This window comes from Oncorhynchus kisutch, linkage group LG13, assembly GCF_002021735.2.
Source record: "Oncorhynchus kisutch isolate 150728-3 linkage group LG13, Okis_V2, whole genome shotgun sequence".
Classification (NCBI taxonomy): Eukaryota; Metazoa; Chordata; class Actinopteri; order Salmoniformes; family Salmonidae; genus Oncorhynchus; species Oncorhynchus kisutch.
In genome coordinates, this window is record NC_034186.2 from 17,010,270 (window position 1) to 17,027,890 (window position 17,621).

At 45.8% G+C, this 17,621-nt stretch overlaps 1 protein-coding gene across 2 annotated transcripts in view; it reads left to right on the plus strand.

Moving 5' to 3' along the window:
• Positions 1 to 4,594: 4,594 nt before the first annotated feature.
• The window catches only part of adcyap1r1b (adenylate cyclase activating polypeptide 1b (pituitary) receptor type I), a 99,346-nt gene continuing 86,319 nt past the window's right edge, over positions 4,595 to 17,621 (plus strand). For both annotated transcript variants that reach the window (XM_031785697.1, XM_020499450.2), the window contains exons 1-2: positions 4,595 to 4,996; positions 16,940 to 17,104. In XM_031785697.1, coding sequence (XP_031641557.1) covers positions 17,048 to 17,104 — 57 coding nt within the window. In that variant the 5' untranslated portion in view covers positions 4,595 to 4,996; positions 16,940 to 17,047. The remainder of the gene's footprint in view (positions 4,997 to 16,939; positions 17,105 to 17,621) is intronic.

Below are 17,621 nucleotides of genomic sequence, written 5' to 3' on the forward strand. Positions count from 1 at the left end.
TGTTGCCATGGTGATTTCAAATTGTGTTATTGCCACGGCAGCACAAGGACTCAGTGGTAGAGAGAGAGAGAGTGAGAGATAGAGATTGAGAGGAATAGAGTGAGAGAGGGGGAGAAAGAAAGAAAGAAAAAAAGAAAGAAAGAAAGAAAGAAAGAAAGAAAGAAAGAAAGAAAAGGGTCCTATTTACATTACCTAACATTCACAGGCTGTCCTGCTAGCATTCATCACCCTGGCATTCACTCTACCGGCTCTCTCTCTCCCCCAGTCCCCCCCCCCCCCCCCCCCCCTCGGCTCCAAGTATATTGGCTATCGGTAACCTTCGCAAATGAACATTGGCTCTGTTAGGAACGATTAGCACACAATATAGGAGCAGCAGTCCACTTATGAATGGTGAGAGCAGGGGGCGAAGAAGAGAAGAGATGACCTGAGCTGTAACTGTGTGTGTTTTGTTTTAGTCTTGTGGCTATAAGATGAAATGGCTGTTAGGTTACATGCCTCCCTGATGCTCCTACCGGACACAAGGCAAATATGTCTCTGTCTCTAAATCTACATGTGTGCCTTGGCAGAGTTCAGAGCTCAGAGCCAGTGTTGATACAAGCGTCAGTCTCTTTGTAGATTTAACAGTAACAGTGGGTTGTCTCTCGGTTGATTAACAGTGATGTGACTATACTTGCCAAACTGTGAGTGGTAATCACTGTTCTTCCTTCCTCATGAAGCACAGCCCATGTTCCAAGAAGATGTATCAGTGTGCACAGATGTTTCTAGTGTGTGCGTGAAAGTGCATGGAGTACTAGCATTTGTGCATGCTTTTGTGGGTGCGTCCATGCATCCGTGTGTCCACAGATGTATGTCCGTATGTGTTAGTGCATTTGTATACTTCATTCAATATGAGCTGTGTATACTGTACGTGAATGAATGTGTTTGGAGTAACATGATATATTTACAACATTTCTCTGAAAGAACAGCATTATTTATCTTTCTAGTACATACTGATGTAGTTCTGGATGTAGTTGCTTGGCAGTATTGCCTGCCCTGGGGGGCTAAGGCATGATACTGTGATTGACTATGAAACCATTCATGTGTGGAGAGTTTTCTCTTTTTTTTCTTCCATATCTCCTCCCCTTTCATAGCCCCTCCTCTATCCCTCCATCCTCCATCCACCCATCTCCCCATCCCCCATTCACAAACACATCCTGACTCCACTGCCCCCTAGCCCACGTTCCCGACCCTGCATCCATAATTACCCCTACTCTTGCCACCCCTCCGCACCCCGAAACATTGAAACAGGCCAGTTGCCATGGTAACACCATACAGCAGTGGCATATCATTTCCCTCCAAAAAGAGGATAAATTAGTGATGATGTCACCTCAGCAGTGGACCTCTAAAAACAGCTGAACACATTTCAATTCAAGTCTCCTGATTGCTGCCTTACATCCACAATCAGGAGGTGATGCACTTAATTTTATCAAGGCAGAATTGTGTAGCTATATGTTCCTGGGTATATGAGATGCTATACAGGTCTATACACCAAAAGAAAAATGGTGGTCACGATCACATTAATTTAACCTTTAATCTGGATGAGTGAGTACATGAGTGCATCAGTCAGTGAGGCAAGGAGAGAGGTCGTAGGTCACATGGAGCTCTGTATTGGTGTTTTTATGAGGATGCTGAGCCAGATGATGACAGTGGAAATCTCCAGTCAGCCTCCAGCCTTCACATCCCAGCCACCAGAAAGACCACAGCCCCTAGCTTCCACACCCTAGCACCTAGCTCTTACACCCTAGCCCCTAGCTCGTACTGGCTCCTCAGAGAGCAGTGGATCTCTGAGCTGAGCTGCTTGCTTCTGAATGATCGCTCTCACTCTCTCAAATTCAAAAGGCGTTATTATCATGGAAAGTATTACCACGTACATTGCCAAAGCGAACGCATAGAACACAATCTATCTATCTATCTATCTATCTATCTATCTATCTATCTATCTATCTATCTATCTATCTATCTATCTATCTATCTATCTATCTATCTATCTATCTATCTATCTATCTATCTATCTATCTATCTATCTATCTATCTATCTCTCTCTCTCTCTCTCTCTCTCTCTCTCTCTCTCTCTCTCTCTCTCTCTCTCTCTCTCTCTCTCTCTCTCTCTCTCTCATCCTCTCTCTCTCGTCCTTTATCTCTCTCTCCCCCCTCCCTTTCTCTCTTCATGTCAGAGAGGAATCACATTAAAGCATGCTGGAGGTGCCTGAGTCACTGCTTCTACTGTGTGGGAGGCCAGGCCTGAAGACAGCAGGATGGAGAGAGGGAACGAGATAAGGAAAGAGAGAGAGAGAGAGAGAGAGAGAAAGAGAGAGATATGAATTGAGAGAAAGTGTTGGTATGTGGGTGTGTGCGAGTGAGTAGTTCTGTGTGTTATAAGTGTGTTATTGACTACTCCACATTGCTCCCACTTCCCATTTGTAGTTACAGAGAAATCGATCAAGCTCAAAATGGCGGTGAGATACAGAATAGCTCTATCGTGATGGATGACTGAGACGAAGTTACAAGTAGTGAGCTTATGGGGAAGACAACCCAAACTGGTATCCTTGAGTGCCTTTATTAATGTTATTACTACTATTATGTTGCTCATACTGGGACTCTCCTCAACCACCTGCTCTCATAACTCTTGTCTTTCATATCTGATACCTGTTTTTTCCCAAGCAGACCAGAAGGGAGGGAGGCAGGGAGGCAGTCAGGTAGACCAGGAGGCAGGCAGACCAGGAGGGAGGGAGGGATGGAGGCAGTCAGGCAGACCAGGAGGCAGACAGACCAGGAGGCAGGCAGACCAGGAGGCAGGCAGACCAGGAGGGAGGGAGGCAGTCAGGCAGACCAGGAGGCAGGCAGACCAGGAGACAGGCAGACCAGGAGGCAGGCAGACCAGGAGGAAGGGAGACAGGGAAGCAGTCAGGCAGACCAGGGAGGGAGGGAGGGAGGGAGGGAGGGAGGGAGGGAGGGAGGGAGGGAGGGAGGGAGGGAGGGAGGGAGGGAGGGAGGGAGGGAGGGAGGGAGGGAGGGAGGGAGGGAGGGAGGGAGGGAGGGAGGGAGGCAGACCAGGAGGCAGGCAGACCAGGAGGCAGGCAGACCAGGAGGGAGGGAGGGAGACAGGAAGGCAGTCAGGCAGACCAGGATGGAGGGAGGGAGACAGGGAAGCAGTCAGGCAGACCAGGAGGGATGGAGGGAGGCAGTCAGGCAGACCAGGAGGCAGGCAGACCAGGAGGGAGGGAGGGAGGGAGGGAGGGAGGGAGGGAGGGAGGGAGGGAGGGAGGGAGGGAGGGAGGGAGGGAGGGAGGGAGGGAGGGAGGGAGGGAGGGAGGGAGGGAGTCAGGCAGACCAGGATGGAGGGAGGGAGAGAGGGAGGCAGTCAGGCAGACCAGGAGGGAGGGAGTGAGACAGGGAGGCAGTCAGGCAGACCAGGAGGGAGGGAGGGAGGCAGTCAGGCAGACCAGGAGGGAGACAGGGAGGCAGTCAGGCAGACCAGGAGGGAGGGAGGGAGGGAGAAGGTCAGGCAGACCAGGAGGCAGGCAGACCAGAAGGCAGGCAGACCAGGAGGGAGGGAGGGAGACAGGGAGGCATCAGGCAGACCAGGAGGTAGGCAGACCAGGAGGGAGGAAGGGAGGCATCAGGCAGACCAGGAGGCAGGCAGACCAGGAGGCAGGCCGATGTAGGGATCAGATGTCTTTGCCACCCTGAGAAAGAAAGTAAGAGAGCTCTAGGTTTGTTTTCCTCATTCCTCTCTTCTCCGGAAGAAGAACAGAATGTTGATGTCAGTCAGGCAGTCAGTCCGAGAGAGAGAGCATATTTTTAGATACACTTCTCTAAAGGCCTGTCTGCTTGTCCTCCCCCGTACATGCGTCATCACAATTTAAACTTAAATGATTATTCCAGCGAATGGCCATCGATGGAGATTTACAAAAATGATGTCCAAATATTGTATGTATGGGATTTTACGAGCAAGTGAGCAGTGTTTGGCTAATCTTCAACGGCTCTGAGGATGAGTCTTATGCAATGGGTTACCGGCTGGGTCGAATTTTGTATCAATATATAAAGACAACGCATTGAAAGACTAATAAAAGGTATTTTTGCTGTTGTCAATATATAGAAAGCATTGAAAGCAGCCAAATTAAGTGCAATTTTGATGCTCAACATGTTCAAAATAAATTCAATCTAATGGTGTTCTTTTCCAAGTGTTTGTCATTCTTGGGCCTAATGGCAGGTGTCCATCTGTGCCTTTCTATTTTGGCTAGATGGTCAATGGAGATGACAGTATTGTGTTGTTCTTTTACCTCCAATCAACTGACAAAGATGAATTTGAAACATTAGACTATATACAGAGACAAAATATGCAGCATTTATCCAGTGCATGTTGAACCACTCATAACAAAGTGACAACATATCGTTTCACTGTGTAGTTAGTGTGTGTGGATAGTTAGGTTTCACTAACTACTCTCGGCTTGAAACAGCTGTTCTGTGGGGGTGCTAGTGCACGTACAGCATTGTCTCAGTATTGAGAGAGAGAGAGAGAGAGAGAGAGAGGCATGCTTGTTGAAATGCGCAGCGCATACTTCATGATCGAGCGACGTGACCACACGCAGTTAACCGCAAGGCAGTGGAATGGCATGATTAAATAACAACAGTCATAATTCCCCGAACCGAGATTCGAGTCACAGACGGAGTCAGATCTGCGTTGAACACACTATTTTCCAATTATCTTCAATTCTCTAATTTTGCCCCTCTCCCATTCAACGTGAATACCCTCATAAATGGTGTCGAGTGAGGAGAACCTGCTTAACTGAACTCACAAGTTCCCTGGCCGTCCGACTGCGCCCTGAGGGAGTTGCTTTGCACCACGAAAGCGCCCGGTGTTGCGGTTCTCCTCCTCTCCCCTTCAACACTAAAAACCAAGAAGGAGATTTCACTCAAGTCGTGCTGTTGTTTTATGGATATCACCGCTGAGATGGTAAGATTTATTATCAACCCGACCGCTCCTTCTGAAGCAATTCTAGTCTGCCTATTCATCATCATGTAATGGACTACCAATCTCCTCTAAAGTGTTTTGCATAGGCTACGACAAATGCCTGTTTTCTCTTTTGCGGTTACTACGGTGTTTATCTGCACGTTTCAGAGAACAGTGTAGATGAGATTGATATTTCTGATGTTATTTAACATACAGCCTTATTGATTTCCGTGCCTTGCTTCGCATGTGAACAAGAGCGAATAACGGTATGCAATCTGCACCGCAGCCGGTGTGTGTATCAGTATGATCCGAGCGCGCCTCACCATCGCCTCGCGGGGACCGGGCATCTTGCGGCATGTGTTGAGGGAGAGTTGAGCTTAGAGGGATACTTTACAGTCGCTGGTAGGTTGATGTTTGCCCATAGAGAGAAAGAGGAAATATAATGTATAGAAGATAATACATTTAACCCGATGGAAATGGACACAACACACACTGCCCTTGTCTTGTGCATCAAGAACACTCCAATGGTGTGGGTACATTGGGTATTTTTTTCTCCGGTGAATTGAATTATAGGTTAGGCTCAGAATGCAGTTATGTATTTATTTACAGGGCCACTGTCATCTGACAATATATCTCTTTATCAATGGACTCAATGAATTGCCATTTATAAAGCACGTTTTAATAGAGGGGTATTGATTTATGTTTGCCGTCGTAATTGCAAGGCCACACTATGAAAAGCTTCTTCAAGCATCCTTTCTGTTACGGCTTTTTCCATCTATTCTTAATCGCAGCCAATTTTTTATATATAATGCTATTGTTATAAGACAACAATAACATAACATTTTAACAAAACACAATTGCTGTTTTATACATGTAATAATATATGAATTATATATGTCTGGTCTATAGCTACGTAAACTATAGCTACGTAAACTATAGCTACGTATAACACACCACGCCCACAGCATTATTGTCTTCATATCAATTGTTAATACTGCCCCTCCCAATAATTAGCTTAATTTTTATCTAAAAAATATAACCTTCCAGGATAACACTATAAGCAGTCAGGCAGACCAGGGAGGCTATACCAAAATGTCCACAGTGCACCAGGGCTCACAGCAGTCCAGCATAATTGTATGATTGATTATCATGCTAATATGATTTGCTATTGGATTGTTGCTATGCTAATCATTTTCCAACCACAGAAAACCCCAACATGTCTATAATATGGATAGCAAGCGCTATAGATGGTTATTTCTGTGTAAAACTCAAATTCCTGAGATCAATGTTTACATCCTTTCCCTAGTTTCGCTATATAAAACATATGGATTCAAACACAAGACCATGGTATAATCCAAGCCTTTTTATACAGGATGCAGATACACTCTACGGTCCTGTTCCTGTATATACAGAAAGCCCACACCCTGTAGGAAACAGCTGTGTGACCTTGCAATCTGTCATTGTATCAATGAAATCACTGCTTTCTCTCCTCCCTTCCCTTCTCTCCTATTTTCTCTCCTCCCTCCCTTCTCTTCTTTCCTCCCTTCTCTCCTCCCTTCCCTTCTCTCCTATTTTCTCTCCTCCCTCCCTTCTGTCCTATTTTCTCTCCTCCCTCCCTTCTCTTCTTTCCTCCCTTCTCTCCACCCTTCCCTTCTCTCCTATTTTCTCTCCTCCCTTCCCTTCTCTCCTATTTTCTCTCCTCCCTCCCTTCTCTTCTTTCCTCCCTTCTCTCCTCCCTTCCCTTCTCTCCTATTTTCTCTCCTCCCTCCCTTCTGTCCTATTTTCTCTCCTCCCTCCCTTCTCTTCTTTCCTCCCTTCTCTCCACCCTTCCCTTCTCTCCTATTTTCTCTCCTCCCTTCCCTTCTCTCCTATTTTCTCTCCTCCCTCTTCCCTTCTCTCCTGTTTTCTCTCCTCCCTTCCCTTCTCTCCTGTTTTCTCTCCTCCCTCCCCTTCTCTCCTATTTTCTCTCCTCCCTCCATTCTCTTCTTTCCTCCCTTCTCTCCTCCCTTCCCTTCTCTCCTATTTTCTCTCCTCCCTTCCCTTCTCCCCTATTTTCTCTCCTCCCCCCTTCCCTTCTCTCCTGTTTTCTCTCCTCCCTCCCTTCCCTTTTCTCCTATTTTCTCTCCTCCCTCCCTTCTCTTCTTTCCTCCCTTCTCTTCTTTCCTTCCTTCTCTCCTCTTCTCCCAGCTTTCTCTTCTGTCTTCTCCCCTCTGCTGTTAGCATCGGTTATACTGTAGAAGACTGGTCAATATACACTAGCAGCTTTATACTATATAGCTTTCCCTTTTTCTCCTGCTCCTGGTAAATATACTGTGTGTGTGTGTGTGTGTGTGTGTGTGTGTGTGTGTGTGTGTGTGTGTGTGTGTGTGTGTGTGGCTGGAGTCTGTCCTCTGTGGTCGCTGTTCAGATGGTTGGTTCTACAAAGCCTCTGTACCATCAAACTGATTAATCTTAATAACTACCAGCTGATTTGCAAAACAAAGTATTTGCAGCAAACCACTGAATATTATGTGCATGCGTAGGCGTACTGAATGTGCAACTAGCTCTCACATTTTCACTTCAGAATTAGGCCGTTTACCCATGTTGCTCCAAACTTCAAATTTCAAAGTGTTTTTGACACCCTTGGTTAACTCCTGCGCATTATTGTTCTGTTTCTCCAAAACATAATTTCGAAGTCACTCTTGAGTGATCTGCCTGAAATGTGTGTGTGTTTAAACGGTATTCATGTAAATTGTGTGTGTGCGTGTGTGTGTGTTTTGGGGGATGGGTGGTTTTCTGCTCCTTGATAATGGTCAAACACAGTATTGGCAGTATTTGCCAATCTGTGTATACAGACAATATGGCTGCAGTCTCACTCAAAAGAAGGAGTGAATGAGTAATAATAGTTAAAGATTTAATCAGCCCATTTAACAGTGCTGCCAGGCCAGTGTAGCAGAACCCAGAGCCCAGAGGAGGAGGAAAGGACATTAGGCATGGGACCCAGTTACAGCTCAGCAGCACTACACTAAAGACAAAGTCAAACAGACTGAGCATCTTTATGCTACTTAGTTAAATAAAGGGACTCCTTGTTCTTCATGTTGATGTGGTGTCGCAACCACAATACAATGAAGTGATGTTTTAATTTGCACTTAGTCCTACAGTATGGTGCTGTACTACGGAGTACACAATGCACATCCCTCCCCTCGTAGTTTACCATATAGCAGCTAGTCAGTACTGGGACAGGATTCATAAATCATCACAGAGTAGGAGTGTTGATCTAGGATCAGTTTTGACTTTTAGATCACAATCAATACAATTGCATGGACAAGGCAGACCTGATCCTAGATCCGCACTCATACTCTGAGAGGCTTCATGGATACAGGCCCAGAACTCTCCTACCTCTCAGTGATGTTTTCATTTCACCACATACTGTAGAGACTGACAGAGAGCAGCCAGACCACGCCAGGGTCGGAGACACTACTCACTCATCTGAAACTCATTGGTTAATGTAGTGTGACGGTCAGTGAGAGCAGGGAAGAGGGAGAGGGGAAGATAGAGGGATGGAGGGAGGAAGAGGTGTAGAGGAAGTGAGAGGTATGTACTCAGGGGTAGTAGCTGCAGAGGAAGAGGGAGGGAAAGGGGGATGGAGGGAGATACAGGAAGAGAAAGGGAAAGGAGGAACAGAGAGAGGTAGGGGAAGAGAGAGGGAAAGGGGGGATGGAGGGAGGTATGGGAAGAGAGAGGGAAAGGGGGGATGGAGGGAGGTATGGGAAGAGAGAGGGAAAGGGGGGATGGAGAGAGGTATGGGAAGAGAGGGGGAAAGGGGGACAGAGTGAGGTAGGGGAAGAGAGAGGGAAAGGGGGGATGGAGGGAGGTAGGGGAAGTGAGGGGGAAAGGGGGGATGGAGGGAGGTAGGGGAAGAGAGGGGGAAAGGGGGGACAGAGGGAGGTAGGGGAAGAGAGAGGGAAAGGGGGGATGGAGGGAGGTAAGGGAAGTGAGGGGGAAAGGGGGGACGGTGGGAGGTAGGGGAAGAGAGATGGAAAGGGGGGACAGAGTGAGGTAGGGGAAGAGAGGCGGAAAGGGGGATGGAGGGAGGTAGGGGAAGAGAAGGGGAAAGAGGGGATGAGGGAGGTAGGGGAAGAGAGAGGAGGGTGGAAGTAGGAGGAGGTGTCTGTGAAGAGAGAGGGGTATGGAGGGAGGAGGAGGTGTCTGTGAAGAGAGAGGGGTATGGAGGGAGGAGGAGGTGTCTGTGAAAAGAGAGGGGGATAAACTTAAAAGGTGTAAGGGCAGAGATAGAGGGATGGAGGGAGGGAGTGAGGAGGGGAAGAGGGATGTAAGGCAGGAGTAATCTATGGTGGAGTACATATGACACAACTAAAGGAGCAGGGCTGAGTTGTGAGTGTCGACATTGATGTCCTCAGCCGTGAAAGTGCTCTAACGCGACGTGTAACTGTGCAGCCAGCAGGCGCCATGGCGAGACGATAACATGATCTCACGGTATGCACGGCAACAGCCCCGTAAACACACTGTTGCACTGTGACCTCTGAGTTACCTGACCTGAAACACTGAAACATCTGCTTAGTCAGTGCTCTAGGTCTGTGTGATCCACCTCCCTGTACTGATCCAGGATGCTGTGTATAGTAGAGGATCACTATCAGTATTACTAGCAGTCAGTGTACTGGGAGCAGAGTGTGAACCACTGGGAGGAAGGAGAGGTCAGAAGTGACAAAGCTGCTAGTATAAACTGAGAGAGGTATAATACACTGCTCAAAAAAATAAAGGGAACACTTATACAACACAATGTAACTCCAAGTCAATCACACTTCTGTGAAATCAAACTGTCCACTTAGGAACAACACTGATTGACAATACATTTCACATGCTGTTGTGCAAATGGAAACAGGTGGAAATTATAGGCAATTTGCAAGACACCCCCAATAAAGGAGTGGTTCTGCAGGTGGTAACCACAGACCACTTCTCAGTTCCTATGCTTCCTGGCTGATGTTTTGGTCACTTTTGAATGCTGGCGGTGCTTTCACTCTAGTGGTAGCATGAGACGGAGTCTACAACCCACACAAGTGGCTCAGGTAGTGCAGTTCATCCAGGATGGGACATCAATGCGAGCTGTGGTAAGAAGGTTTGCTGTGTCTGTCAGCGTATGTCCAGAGCATGGAGGCGCTACCAGGAGACAGGCCAGTACATCAGGAGACGTGGAGGAGGCCGTAGGAGGACAACAACCCAGCAGCAGGACCGCTACCTCCGCCTTTGTGCAAGGAGGAGCAGGAGGAGCACTGCCAGAGCCCTGCAAAATGACCTCCAGCAGGCCACAAATGTGCATGTGTCTGCTCAAACGGTCAGAAACAGACTCCATGAGGGTGGTAATGAGGGCCCGACGTCCACAGGTGGGGGTTGTGCTTACAGCCCAACACCGTGCAGGACGTTTGGCATTTGCCAGAGAACACCAAGATTGGCAAATTCGCCACTGGCGCCCTGTGCTCTTCACAGATGAAAGCAGGTCCACACTGAGCACGTGACAGACGTGACAGAGTCTGGAGACGCCGTGGAGAACGTTCTGCTGCCTGCAACACCCTCCAGCATGACCGGTTTGGCGGTGGGTCAGTCATGGTGTGGGGTGGCATTTCTTTGGGGGGCCGCACAGCCCTCCATGTGCACGCCAGATGTAGCCTGACTGCCATTAGGCACCGAGATGAGATCCTCAGACCCCTTGTGAGACCATATGCTGGTGCGGTTGGCCCTGGGTTCCTCCTAATGCAAGACAATGCTAGACCTCATGTGGCTGGAGTGTGTCAGCAGTTCCTGCAAGAGGAAGGCATTGATGCTATGGACTGGCCCGCCCGTTCCCCAGACTTGAATCCAATTTAGCACATCTGGGACATCATGTCTCGCTCCATCCACCAACGCCACGTTGCACCACAGACTGTCCAGGAGTTGGCGGATGCTTTAGTCCAGGTCTGGGAGGAGATCCCTCAGGAGACCATCCGCCACCTCATCAGGAGCATGCCCAGGCATTGTAGGGAGGTTATACAGGCACGTGGAGGCCACACACACTACTTAACCTCATTTTGACTTGTTTTAAGGACATTACATCAAAGTTGGATCAGCCTGTAGTGTGGTTTTCCACTCCAAATCCAGACCTCCATGGGTTGATAAATTTGATTTCAATTGATAATTTTTGTGTGATTTTGTTGTCAGCACATTCAACTATGTAAAGAAAAAAGTATTTAAGAAGAATATTTCATTCATTCAGATCTAGGATGTGTTATTTTAGTGTTCCCTTTATTTTTTTGAGCAGTGTATATCAACAGCACCATACAGATACAGATGCTAGAATGCTGCACTCACCTCTCTCAAGGGAGGACGGACATATCAGGACTGTTACTTACATATTCTGTTCATAGATAGAAACTAGCGCTTGGCGATATAAAAATCATATCATGCTATTTTTCTACATTCTGACGGTATTTTATTAGAGGTCGACCGATTATGATTTTTCAACTCCGATACCGATTATTGGAGGACCAAAAAAAGCCGATACCAATTAATCTGCCGGTTTTTAAATATATATTTGTAATAATGACAATTACAACAATACTGAATGAACAATGAACACTTTTGACTTAATATAATACATAAATAAAATCAATTTATTCCCAAATAAATTATGAAATATGTTTGGTTTAAATAATGCAAAAACACAGTGTTAGAGAAGAAAGTAAAAGTGTGCCATGTAAAAAAGCTAGCATTTGAGTTCCTTGCTCAGAACATGAGAACATATGAAAGCTGGTGGTTCCTTTTAACATGAGACTTCCATTTTCCCAGTTAAGAAGTTTTAGGTTGTAGTTATTATAGGAATTATGATGCGTCGATTATTTCTCTCTAACCCTTTTGTATTTCATATACCTTTGACTATTGGATGTTCTTATAGGCACTTTAGTATTGCCAGCCTAATCTCCGGAGTTCATAGGCTTGAAGTCATAAACAGCGCTTTGCTTCAAGCATTGCTAAGAGCTGCTGGCAAACGCAGTAAAGTGCTGTTTGAATGAATGCTTACGAGCCTGCTGTAGCCTACCACAGCGCAGTCAGACTGTTCTATCAAATATAAAATCATAGACTAAATTATAATAAACACACAGAAATACGAGCCTTTGGTCATTAATATGGTCAAATCCGGAAACTATCATTTCAAAAGCAAAACGTTTATTCTTTCAGTCAAATACGGAACCTTCCGTATTTCATCGAACGGGTGGCAATCCTAAGTCTAAATATTGCTGTTACATTGCACAACCTTCAATGTTATGTCATAATTATGTACAATTTTGGACAATTAATTACGGTCTTTGTTAGGAAGAAATGGTCTTCACACAGTTCGCAACAAGCCAGGCGGCCCAAACTGCTGCATATACCCTGACTCTGCTTGCACTGAGCACAAGAGAAGTGACACAATTTCCCTAGTTAATATTGCCATGCATTTCTTTTAACTAAATATACAGATTTAAAAACATACTTCTGTGTATTTATTTTAAGGAAGGCATTGATGTTTATGGTTAGGTACATTAGTGCAACGCTTGTTCTTTTTTCGCGAATGTGCTTTTGTTAAATCATCACCCGTTTGACGAAATTGAAGTAGGCTGTGATTCGATGATAAATTAACAGGCACCATTTTGATTATATGCAACACAGGACAAGCTAGTTAACCTAGTAATATCATCAATCATGTGTAGTTAATTAGTGATTATGTGATTGATTGTTTTTTGTAAGATAAGTTTAATGCTAGCTAGCAACTTACCATTTTGATGCTGCACTCGCGTAACAGGTGGTCAGCCTGCCACGCAGTTTCCTCGTGGATTGCAATATAATCGGCCATAATCGGGGTCCAAAAAGGCTGATTACCGATTGTTATGAAAACTTGAAATCGGCCCTAATTAATCGGCCAAGATGATTAATCGGTCGACCTCTATATTTTATGTTTTTGATTAATAAAAGTTCCAAATTTGCTTTATGAGTAGTGCTTGACCCTAGCGTGACAACACATATAATATTATAATTATAGAACACTTGTGAATTTATATTTAGATCAAAGTGGAAAAAACATCGTAGTCATCAACATTGACCATACAGACTGAACAAAAGTGTCTCGTGGTCAAGCAACAACAAATACGCTCCTTGAGTGACAGGGGTGGGACTAGGTCTGTGTGGAAAGTGGTGTGGAGAGAGAGCAGAGAGGGATGACTCAAGTAGCGGAGTTAACTATAAAACATGGACGTTACACACGGCGTATCACATTTAACAAACCAAACATTCAAATACTGTTATAGAAGGTAAAGTAAGAACCCAAACCGGTCCGTGGATAAATACTGGTATATATTGCCCAGCCCTAATAGCAACAACTAAATCGCATGAACTTAATTAAAAACCAAATGTGCACCCTTTGAGTTGGGAAATGCTGCTTTAGCCTGTACTATATGCATACAGTTCCCCGGTGACTTATGGGAAAGAAAGACAGAATGGGAGCAAGAAACCAGGGCAGCTTTGATTTTGATGAAGAGTCTTCTGTCTGAACATTCTCTCTTTCTTTCCCCTCCCTCTCTGTTTCTTTCTCAGTCTCCTTCTTATTCTGTCTGTCTGATTCTCTCTATTTCTTTACTTATTTCTCTCTCCACGCTCTTCTCTCTCTCCCTCTCTCTCTCCTTGTTCTCTATCCCCCCCCCCTCTCTCTCTTTTTCTCTCTCTCTGCTCTCTCGGTCACTCCTTCTTGTTCTCTATCCTCTCTCTCTCTATATCTCTCTCCTTCTTGTTCTTTATCCCTTTCTCTTTCTCTCGCCCACTCTCTCTCTCTCTCTCTCCCATTAATAATGAAGAGTGAGATATGTCTGTGTATGTTCATTTCGTTCATAAATCCTATGTCTAAATATAGAGTGGCAGACTTCAGTGACTAACTCAAGGATTGGTCTGGGCATTATCCTGTATTAACACACACTAATACCATTCCTGGAGGAGAGAACATATGAAGGACAGATATCCTCTGAAGTTAAATATATTCCCCATCATTCTCCCAACTGATGTGGAGTCCAGGGTCACATCAAAGAGAGCACAGTGTGTACACACACAAAAGCATCTTGCATGGGAACGCAGCTCTTTGCCTGTTTTCATCCCCCTGCCAGCATAGTGTGTATGTGTCCGTTTCTTTGTGTGTGTGTGTTTTCTTTCAGAGCTTCAAATCATATCCAATCTTATTTGTCACATTCACCGAATACCACAGGTGAAATGCTTACAAGCCCTTAACTAAAAATGCTTTAAGAAGTTTTAAGAAAAAATAAATAATCATTTGAAAGTAAAAGTAATAAATAATATATACAAGGGGTACCGGTATAGAGTCAATGTGCGGTGGCACCCGTTAGTCGAGGTAATGGAGGTAATATGTACATGTAGGTAGAGTAAAAGTCACTATGCATAGATAATAAACAGAGAGTAGCAGCAGTGTAAAAGAGTGGTCTGGGTAGCCCTTTGATGAGCTGTTTTTGACTTGGGGGTAGAAGCTATTTAGAAGCCTCTTGGACCTAGACTTGGATCTCCGGTACCGCATGCCGTGGAGTCTTTGACAATTTTTAGGGCCTTCCTCTGATATCGCCTGGTATAGAGGTCCTGGATGGCAGGAAGCTTTGCCCCAGTGATATATTGGGCCGTACGGACTACACTCTGTAGTGCCTTGCGGTCAGAGGCCGAGCAGTTGCCATACCATAGGATCTGAGGACCTATGCCAAATCTTTTCAGTCTCCTGAGGGGGAATAGGCATTGTTGTGCCCTATTCACGACTGTCTTAGTGTGTTTGGACCATGCTAGTTTGTTGGTGATGTGGACACACCATGGAACTTGAAGCTCTCAACCTGTTCCACTGCAGCCTTTTCCTGTGGTCCACAATCATCTCCTTTGTCTTGATCACGTTGAGGGAGAGGTTGTTGTCCTGGCACCATATGGCCAGGTCTCTGACCTCCTCCCTATAGGCTATCTCATCATTGTTGGTGATCAGGCCTACATGTTGTGTTATCGGCAAACTTAATGATGGTGTTGGAGTCATACCTGGCCATGCCGTCATGAGAGAACAGGGAGTACAGGATGGGCCTGAGCACGCACCCCTGGGGCCCCATGTTGAGGATCAGAGTGGCGGATGTGTTGTTACCTACCCTTACCACTTGGGGGCGGCCCGTCAGGAAGTCCAGGATCCAGTTGCAGAGGGAGGTGTTTAGTCCCAGGGTCCTTAGCTTAGTGATGAGCTTTGACAGGCACTATGGTGTTGAACGCAAAGCTGTAGTCAATGAATAACATTCTCACATAGGCGTTCCTTTTGTCCAGGTTGGAAAAGGCAGTGTTGAGTGCAATAGAGATTGCATCATCTGTGAATCTGTTGGGGCGGTATGGAAATTGGAGTGGGTGTAGTGTTTCGGGGATAATGATGTTGATGTGATCCATGACCAGCCTTTCAAAGCACTTCATGGCTACAGACATGAGTGCTAGGGGTCAGTAGTAATGTAGGCAGGTTACCTTAGTGTTCTTGGACAAAGGGACTATGGTGGTCTGCTTGAAACATGTTGGTATTACAGACTCAGTCATGGACAGGTTGAAAATGTCAGTGAAGACACTTGCCAGTTGGTCAGAGCATTCTCGGAGTACACGTCCTGGTAATCCGTCTGGCCCTGCGGCCTTGTGAATGTTGACCTGTTTAAAGGTCTTGCCTCAAAGCGAGCATAGAAGTAATTTAGCTCGTCTGGTAGGCTCGTGTCACTGGGCAGCTCTCGGCTGTGTTTCCCTTTGTAGTCTGTAATAGTTTTCAAGCTCTGCCACATCCGCCGAGCGTAGGAGCCGGTGTAGTACGATTCAATCTTAGTCCTGTATTGGCGCTTTGCCTGTTTGATGGTTCGTCAGAGGGCATAGCGGGATTTCTTTTAAGCTTCCAGGTTAGAGTTCTGCTCCTTGAAAGTGTCTTCATTCTCTTTATAAGAGAAGAGAGAAGCATCTCTCTCTGTGGATATGTGAAGGGAATCAGATCTCTCTCTCCCTATCTCCCCCTCTATGAGTATTTTCACTCTACCTCTGAGATAAATCTTCACCCTGCCCACTCTCGGTCTTTATGAGGGTATAAGAAGTGATATGTGTGAAAAAGGAAGCTATTTGAGGGGAGAAGGTTTGAGGGGAGAAGGAAGGCTGGACTGTATAAGAAAGGCTGAGAGGAAAAGCTGTGCTGTGTTTGAGAAAGTGGAAAGCTATTGATCCTCCTCCTCTCTTCAATACCCATTATGTCTGCTGTTCCTGCCTCTCTTCCTTTAGCCAATCAGAGACTGTTACATAACAGGGCCTGTGGTTCTAGAGGTACTCTAGAGAGAAGAAAGGAGAGGGTGTGAGTCTGTGTGTAAAGAAGTGTGTGTGCCTCTATGTGTCTTATGTCCGTAGCACGCGCGCGCGCGCACACACACACACACACACACACACACACACACACACACACACACACACACACACTTTTGTTATTGAGTGAGATACCATCAGTGTCTTTATGGTTTGATGTTCTCATTCCTTGGAACTGAATCAATGGTGATTGTGCTTGAGCAGTCACCATGTAAACGTTTGTGTAATGCAATACAGTAGTATAGTGGCTTACATACTGTACCTCTGTGGCAGATTTGGGTTGTGGTGAATGGAGATTCATGTTGTGACTTGTATTTCTAATCAGCAGAGTGTAGCATGTGTGTTTTTGTGTTTACTGTCCTGTGTTACCCCACAGTCAAACAGATATCTAGATAGAAAAGTAGAGGTCTGTGGTGTGTGTTTCTGCTCTAAATGTACTACTGAACACTGAGAAATAACATTCACAATCACACATTTCCTACTTTATTCTGTAGACGTGTATAAACAGTAGCCTAACATCTCCTGTTTCTCTGTGTCTATTTCCAGATCCCAAGGTGAGGCCAGAAAGCTGACCAGCATCCTTGTCTGTCTGTGCATCCTCAAGAGCTCACCTCCACATCTGATTGGACAATTGGAGCCCCTGAGGAAAACAAAATGTCTGCCGCTATGAGCGCCCCCCTCCTGGCCCTCCTCCTCCTCCTGCTGCCCTTGGTAAGCTGTTGGCCTGGCCAGACATTATTTAGGCCATGGGGAGATGAACTGTTGCAATGTCACTTACAGTTGCTGTGTGTTAGTGATTGAATGACAAAAGGGGTTTTAGCTCAATTCAAGAGAGGGACTTATTTTTTAAGTCTGTATTTTAAGTTCTTTTTGTAGGTTAATTAATATACAATCATCAATATACATGGACTGTTAAAACGTTTGGCTCTGGGGGGAATGTAGGCAAGGAAATTACAGAGAGAGAGAAGAGAGAGAGAGAGAGAGAGAGAGAGAGAGAGAGAGAGAGAGAGAGAGAGCGGAGAGAGAGAGAGAGAGAGAGAGAGAGAGAGAAGAGAGAGAGAGAGAGCGAGAGAGAGAGAGAGAGAGAGAGAGAGAGAGAGAGAGAGAGAAGAGAGAGAGAGAGAGAGAGAGAGAGAGAGAGAGAAGACGAGAGAGAGAGAGAGGAGAGAGACGTGATAGAGAGCGAGAGAGAAGAGGGAGAGAGACGAGAGAGAGAGACGAGAGAAGA